Genomic DNA, 8,395 nt, shown 5'->3' with positions numbered 1-8,395 from the left:
TGACAAAACCAAAAAAGAAAGGAGGATTGGGATTCAAGGAACTTACATTTACAAATGACGCCCTCCTTGCAAAACTCAGCTGGCGAATGCTAAAGAATCCAAACTGCCTACTTGCACGATGCCTACTAGGGAAGTATTGCCATTCGGAACCTTTCCTAACCTGCAAGACCCCTTCAGGAGCATCCCACGGTTGGCGAAGTGTACTCATAGGAAGAGACCTCCTGAAGAAACAACTGGGCTGGATGATTGGAGCAGGCAATGAGATCAATGTGTGGAACGATCCCTGGCTCTCACCAACTGAGCAGGAGAGACCCTATGGACCTGCCCCCGAGGCCTACAAAGACATAAAAGTCTCAGAGCTACTACGAGCAAACACAAGAGAGTGGGATATTGAGAAGTTGGAAAGCATCCTACCGTTTCACAAAGAGCAGATCCTGAAACTAAGACCAAGCAAGAGAAGGGACAAAGATGAGCTAGTGTGGCTCAAAAACCCGTCAGCTTTGCATCTCGAACCTGGGACCTAGCACCTACTCTCAATACGATCGGAGCACTCCCCTTCACAGACACGCTAGCCGGTTGGGAAAGAGCCAGGAAGCTAACCATGTTACCTCCAGTGGAACTCGATTCAGGAACCCTTGCCTCATGGATCATCTGGAATCTGTGGATTGCGCGAAATCAATTGATCTTCCAAAAAAGGACTTCCACACCAGAAGAAACAATTTCTAAAGCGATCTCAGATGCAAGGGAATGGATGCTTGCACAGACGCCTCCTCCCCCACTCAAAACGAAACCTTTGATCATAGTCGAACTAAACCCTAGGCTCCACGGAACTTCGATCTTCACCGATGCAGCGTGGAATCCTTCCTCGGGACATGCAGGCCTTGGTTGGATCATTGATGATTTGGTTTCGCCACACCAATTCACAGCGACTTCACTCTTTGTAGCGTCGCCTCTCGTAGCGGAATCCTTGGCAGTCCTCTCTGCCATAAACTCTGCTCTCGCCCTAAGAATCGACTCCATCACTATCTTCTTAGATTCGCAAGTATTGATCAATACCATCAACAAGAAAGGAATGAAGTTGGAGATCTACAATGCTCTACGGGACATTTACTCTCTATCTACCACATTTAAGTCTATTGTTTTCAAGTTTATTCCTAGATCGTCAAACAACTCTGCAGACCTTTTGGCAAAACAGGCTTTATGGGCCTTGAGCCCACTTTAGCTTTATTTTAATGAAATTGGAGTTTGAACAAAAAAAAAACACTACTGGTCAGTTTCCATTCATGTGGCTTGGATAAAAATGTGTATGTGTTTCTTTTATTTGGGTCTCCTCCGTCTCAGATTTGATGCAGAAGGAGCCTGATGAGCTCTGACCATTGTCACTGGTGAAACTGTTGCTACCAAATGTTTGGCTTTCAAGTACCAACCTCTTGAATTTCTTCACGTCTTCTTTGTACTTCGTTGAGCTATAACCTGAGCTCTCGTCTAAGCTGTAACTAGTGATGTCTCCTAGAGCAACCCCTTGGATTAGGTCATCTAGAGAAATGCTCTTGTCAAATGCTCGAACTATCTGAAATGACTCCCAAGTTTCAGAGGAATTCACAAAGTTTCTGTTTTTTTTTCAAAATCCATGTTTTCAATCTGATTGTACCTGGCTCATTTTTGGTCGGTGCTTTGCTGAATGTTGGACACAAGCATCAGCGTAGAGAACCATCCTCTTGATTTCGCTAATATCAAAATCTTTCTCCAGTCTCGGGTCAACAAGACCATGGTAGTTTCCAGTGTTTAAGGCTTGTAACATAAGAGGCTTTGCCTAGCGCAAGAGGTAAAATTTTAGAACTGTGCCCAAAAAAAAAATTGATACTAAGGGAAAATGAAAAGTACTCACCCAATCAACGAGGTTTTCTTAATCGGCAAACGGATGTGATTTACCAACAGGCCGGCGTCCAGTTATCAGTCCCAGAAGCATAACTCCGAATGAGAAGATGTCTGATTTGTCGCTGAGTATCCCAGAAGATGCATATTCAGGGGCTAAGTATCGGCATCCACATCACAAGAAACAAGTTTAAAGATTGTCGCTGCAGGACAAGTTGCATATAGAAACGTGAGTATCATTGTCTAAACAACACTTGGCGAGTCTAAAATCTGCTAACTGATGAATCGATCATATTTAATTAGTCGTAGCTATCATCGATAAGAACATTAGCAGCCTTTACATCACGGTGTATAGTTTTAGGGTTACCTGATGAGAGATAAAGACAAAGAAAAGAAAAACAACTATTAAGAGTCTTTGAAAAACATGTGTTCAATACAACTTAAAGACAAGACCATTTTACTCAGTATTCATGTAAGTATGCCAATCCTCTAGCTGCTCGGGAAGCAATCTTCATCCTCTTTGACCAATCCAATGGTCTCCTTTTTTCTTCAAATATTACCATATAGTGTAAGGCAAGGTGGCGAAATTAATTTTCGGAAACCATTAATCGCATGTACCATGCAAATCAAACTCCAGCGTTTTATTGGGAAAATTAAAAACTCATAGACAAGCAATCTTTGAGTTCCGGTTGCGCAGTAACCAAGGATGGACACAAGATGCCTGTGATGGACTCTACTTATAATCTCTATCTCTGCCCGAAACTCCTGTTCCCCTTGTCTGCTTCCAGCTTTAAGCTGCTTAATCGCAACCTCCGTTCCATCGGGAAGAACTCCTTTATGAACATAACCAAACCCGCCTTGGCCAATGAAGTTGACACCAGAGAGTTTAAGGTGATGTACAACGGAAGACTCATCATAGATCCCTTTAAGCCAATAAGTTTCTATACTAGTTCCTTTTTCCGAGATGAACTCGGTCCGAACGCAAATGGACACTGCACATTTTCGCTTCAAAAGACGGCGAGTTCCACACTGCCTCCTCTGCTCAACGCCATGGAGGTTTACATGGTGAACTCGCTATCACAGAATGAAACCGATACAAAAGAAGGTTATATAAATAATTATAATTTTCTGAACAAACTATTTTTGTGACTTATTGTTGATCTGGAACAAAAAAATATACTAACCTAAGTAAAATGGTAATCAGTTGATACGATAATAAACATCAAGTTGAGTTGCGGCATCAATAAGGTTGACTGGCAAGGAGATCCATGCGTACCGCGGGATTACATGTGGTCTGGTGTGTTAACTGCAGTTACATTGACAGTGAGCAACCAAAGATCATTTCATTGTAAGTATTGAGTTTGTTCTGTTTCTAGAACAGAATATGATTTGTTCTTCACAAAAAAGGTTTTAAAAATCTTTGGCATATGGAAATAGGAACTTGACTACCCATGGCTTAACCGGGGAGATACAGGAATCCATATCAAACCTAAGTAGTTTACAACTTCTGTAAGTATAATGTACATAGCAGGATAAGTTGTTATTTGAGAAAATATTGTCATGGGTTTGGAATTTTTATTTTTTTATTGCAGTGATTTTTCTAACAACAGCCTGATTGGGGTCCCGGAATTCCTAGCCCATATGACAAGTTTAAAAGTCATGTAAGTTGTTAGAATGTAAAATTTATCGTTTATACACAAGACTAAACTAACATGTTATAACCTCTGTTTTTGACTCCTCTTCTTGCAGAAATCTGTCAAGCAATTTGCTATATGGTTCAATTCCCTACGAGTCTCCTAGATAAAGTGCAAAGAGGATTGGTTTAACTAAGGTAACTAATTAAATCTTCAAACCTTTCTAGTCAAATGTGTTTTACAATATTTACCTCCGTGAAAAAACTCTAGCATCGAAGGAAATCCTGGGATATGTTCCTCTGCTTCATGCGCAACCACAAACAAGAAGAAGACGAAGAAGAAGACCATGGTTATTGCATCAGTTGCAGCATCAATATTTTTGATCTTAGTCATTGTTTTAGTTATCCTCAAGAGGAGAGCCAAGCTTGGTCGTTATCCTAATTCAGGTACGTACCAAATTATGCTTTTGACTAAATAAAAGTAAATCAGTCAACTATTAATATTCTGATAATGATTTTATAGATCATGTGATAATAATCTTCAGCAGTGCAATAATCAAAGTAGCTCCTCAGAAATGGCAAACAACATGTTCACATATGAAGACTTGGCGCAAGGGACCGATAACTTCTCCAATGTCAACTTCATTGGCCAAGGCGGGTTTGGTTATGTTCATAAAGGAGTTCTTCCCGATGGAACGGAGGTTGCGATTAAGCAGCTTAAAGCTGGAAGCGGGCAAGGGGAACGGGAGTTTCGGGCAGAGATAGAGATTATAAGTAGAGTCCATCACAGGCATCATGTGTCCCTCCTTGGTGGCATCATGTGTCCCTCCTTGGTTACTGCGTAACCGGAACTCAAAGATTGCTTGTCTATGAGTTTTTGCCCAATAAAACGATGGAGTTTCATTTGCATGGTACGTGCGATTAATGGTTTCCGAAAATTAATTTTGCCACCTTGCCTTACACTATATGGTAATATTTGCAGAAAAAAGGAGACCATTTGATTGGTCAAAGAGGATGAAGATTGCTTCCGGAGCAGCTAGAGGATTGGCATACTTACATGAAGACTGTTAGTAAAATGGTCTTGTTTTTGAGTTGTACGTTGTCCGCAATTTCGCGGGTATAAACATTGTATAATGAAAATTATATATTATGTTTATAATTTTATAATTTTGAATAGTAATCATAACTATTGAAAATAACCTTTTTATTTTAAATAGTCTGAAAATCAAAAGTCTTGGTATTGTATAATCTTAGAAGATTACTGAGATATAGTGATAATTCTATAAATTTGAATATAAGTTTCCAAATGTTTTTTTATGACATAATTTTTGATTAATAAAAAACCCAAAGATTAATGAACAAAAAGTTACTTTATAACACTTTCTACTTTCGCATTATTTTGTCTACCATTTTATTTTATTTAGAAGTAAAATAGTTACAAAATTTCCATTAGTTTGTCAAATCAAAATTTCTCACACATTTTTTATTTAGTGTTCAACATAACATTCACAATTGGTTAACCAAACAAATGCATCCTTAAATTCTCTCCAATCATCACACTATCGTATCAAACACTAATTCATTTAAAAATATTATTTTTTAAAATTATTACTTTCATTTTTCAATACTTATTTTAATACATACATATTTTAATTTAATACTATTAACTATTATATATCAGAAAATAATATCTAACATTTTAAATAACATGATGTCATTATTTTAGACATATAATTATTATTAATGTGAATAATTTCATTACATCAAAATAACATGATTCTATTTGTATAAAATTTCTTAGAAAGTTGTTATCATACATTGTAAAAGTTTATTTTACCGTAAAAAATACATATCATTATTTCGTAAATATTTTTTAAAAATAATTAATTTACTTTATATTTTCCATCTTCAACCATATCAATTTTAAAACATATCATATATATTGATCTTCCTTACTTAATTTGTCTTCATGTTATAAAAACAAGATGAAACTAATTAACTAACAGTTATATTAATAGGTAAAACCCATGTAAACAAACAAATTTTAGTATTCTTCGCTCACTTTTTATATATGTATCATTTTTTTTCCTATTACAAAAATATGCATGTCAATTTTATTATAATCAAAACTATATCAATAAAGTCTTAACTCTATTCTTGTATTAATATATTGTTTCTGTTTTTTTTTCAATATATATTATAAAAAAATATTTCATTGATTAATATTATTTTAAACTATTTACCATATAATTTATTATAATCAAAACTATATCAATAAAGTCTTAACTCTATTCTTGTATTAATATATTGTTTCTGTTTTTTTTTCAATATATATTATAAAAAAATATTTCATTGATTAATATTATTTTAAACTATTTACCATATAATTTATTATAATCAAAACTATAATAATTATATTAATAGAGTATATTATCTCTAGTCTCGTATTAATATAATGTTCCAATTTTTCAATTTTATATTATAACACATATTTTCATTTATTAATATTATTTTAAAAACTTACCATATATTTTTTGTTTTTAAATATACAAATACTTGAATCATTTATAACAATGATAACTCAACTATACAATCAATATTTGTTACTGAAAATTGACTGAATGTTTTTAAAATTGTATATTTTACTGTTCTACATTCATTAAACACATTTTTAGAAAATATATATATATAGTGATTATCAAAATATTATTAGATTTAGACTAATTAGTTTTTTGTAATCTATGATTTATTGTATCCACTATTAATAGAAATATATTTGAAATTGTTTATAAAATTATTTGTATCATATCATGTCTATTTATATGTATATTATAATATTTTATAATATAATATATGATATTTAATTGTTTCTATAAATAAATTATGTTAATTTTTATATCTTTAAATGTTTAATCGTTTGTATATGGTAATATAGATTAGATTAGGTAGTTCGAAAATTAGTTTCCTTTTTAAAATTTTAATTAAATAAAAGGAAATTCAAACGGTAAATTGCCAAAAATATCATTTTCAAAGTACTATTTTTCATGTTTACACTAACCACTTTTACCCTTATCTTTAATGAATTGTAAAAGACATTTATAACCTTTTGATTACCTTTCACAAAAAAAAACATATGGTTAACTAATCTAAACTTAAAACATCAACTCTAAACCCTAAATCATCAACTCTAAACCCTAAACCCCGAAACATCAACTCTAAACCCTAAACCCTAAAACTTCAAATCTAAACCCTAAAACATCAACTCTAAACCCTAAACGTAAACCCTAAACCCTAAACCTTATATTTTTCTAAAATTCGAACCATAAACCCTAAACCTTCAAATCTAAACCTTAAAACATCAACTCTAGACCCTAAACCCTAAATCTTCAAATCTAAACCGTAAAACATCAACTCTAGGGTTTTTGGGTTAAGGGTTTAGGATTTAGGGTTTAGGGATTAGAGTTGAAGGTTTAGGGTTTAGGGTTTAGAGTTGATGTTTTAGGGTTTAGAGTTGAAGGTTTAGGGTTTAGAGTTTAGATTTGATGTTTCAGGGTTTAGGGTTTATTTCAAAAAGAAATAGTGTTTAGGATTGATGGTTTAGGGTTTAGGGTTCTTATTTTAAAAAAAAATAGAGTTTAGGATTGATGGTTTAGGGTTTAGAGTTGAGTTTTAGGGTTTAGGGTTTGAATTTCAAAATAGTATAATTCAGAAAAATACCTTATTCGTTAATCGGCAAAAGACCCTTATGCTCATGTTCTTTTTTTTTTTTCCCAAATTATTTTTTATTAATAAGGGGGACTAAGCCCAACATTAAGTACCGGGCCAAAGCCCAACAAACTACTAAAGTTAAAGCCCATCACGTAAGGGCATACACAAACCAACTAAACGGGCCTACGGCCCAAACCGAAAGTACCCCACTACGCGGGCCGGACGCGTCCTTGCTGACCCATGCGTCAAGGAAACTGGATGCGTGTTGAGATCTCGTCGTCAGCGCGACACGCGTCACCTATGCCTCGACTTGACAATCTCCGCATCGGAGCACCGCCGGAACACCACCACCATACACCTCGTTTCGTCGGAGCTTCAATACCGAAGCCTCCACCGAAACCGAACTTTTCTTCAACGCTTAACCATTCTGCGGAGAGCTTCATCGAACTCTTCTAGATCTCATCCGTCAGAAGGACACCGCGAGCCACTGAAACCGCACCGCCAAAAACCACAACGCAACCTCACACGCCACAAACTAGTAGCCACAACCCACAAAACAACGGGTCTCATAACCGACAGGGCATAGCTTTGGAAGCCTCCACCCTCGGAGCCAAGAGCCGGCGAAGACGGAGCTGCATAAGTCTCCTCTTCCCGGTAACTGAAGCCGGAGTTGGTGGATCTGAGAAAGCCTCCACCTCCCGGAGAAGGGCCGGCGACGACGGAACTAGGGTAGCTTCCATGTCCCGGAATCAACACCACGGAACGACGAACCAAATTACTCACGCCATCACCTAACCCGACCGCGTCTTTCCTCCAAACGCTAAACCACCGTAGAAAGATGAATCAGATCCAGAGCTCAGGCAAGGCGATCGTTGAAGGGTGGCGAAGAAGAAGGAAAATAAAGGAGCTTGATGGAAAAAGACGGCCTCCGGCGACGGCACGGACGCTCACGCTCCGTCCGTACGTCGGGCCCTAAAACGAGATCTACTTTCTCTCTCTCTCTCTCTCTCTCTCTCAAATATTAACTCTACGTATTAACTTTGTTCCTTATGCTCATGTTCTTTATATATATATAATAAATAAATATTTAAATAAATAAAAATCTAAAAAAAGAAAAAATAATTTTTTTAATTTTTTTTCTGAATTATATTATTTCGAAATTCAAACCCTAAACCCTAA

At 35.8% G+C, this 8,395-nt stretch overlaps 1 protein-coding gene and 1 pseudogene across 1 annotated transcript in view; one reads left to right on the top strand and one right to left on the bottom strand.

Moving 5' to 3' along the window:
- Positions 1–1,270: 1,270 nt before the first annotated feature.
- On the bottom strand, positions 1,271–2,742 carry LOC106320011 (annotated as a pseudogene).
- A 5-nt stretch (positions 2,743–2,747) lies between these two features.
- Positions 2,748–8,395, top strand: part of LOC106320010 (probable LRR receptor-like serine/threonine-protein kinase At5g59680) — a gene marked incomplete at its 5' end in the record, with an annotated part of 8,093 nt that continues 2,445 nt past the window's right edge. Inside the window, 11 exon segments of the mRNA XM_013758377.1 lie at positions 2,748–2,980; positions 3,080–3,174; positions 3,177–3,223; positions 3,313–3,384; positions 3,468–3,536; positions 3,625–3,658; positions 3,660–3,706; positions 3,780–3,959; positions 4,032–4,320; positions 4,323–4,419; positions 4,491–4,574. Of these exon segments, the coding sequence (XP_013613831.1) occupies positions 2,748–2,980; positions 3,080–3,174; positions 3,177–3,223; positions 3,313–3,384; positions 3,468–3,536; positions 3,625–3,658; positions 3,660–3,706; positions 3,780–3,959; positions 4,032–4,320; positions 4,323–4,419; positions 4,491–4,574 (1,247 nt within the window).

The sequence above is a fragment of the Brassica oleracea genome, unplaced genomic scaffold, assembly GCF_000695525.1.
Source record: "Brassica oleracea var. oleracea cultivar TO1000 unplaced genomic scaffold, BOL UnpScaffold00763, whole genome shotgun sequence".
NCBI lineage: Eukaryota > Viridiplantae > Streptophyta > Magnoliopsida > Brassicales > Brassicaceae > Brassica > Brassica oleracea.
The sequence above is the reverse complement of the archived record's forward strand: the minus strand, read 5'-3'. Positions and strand labels throughout refer to the sequence as shown.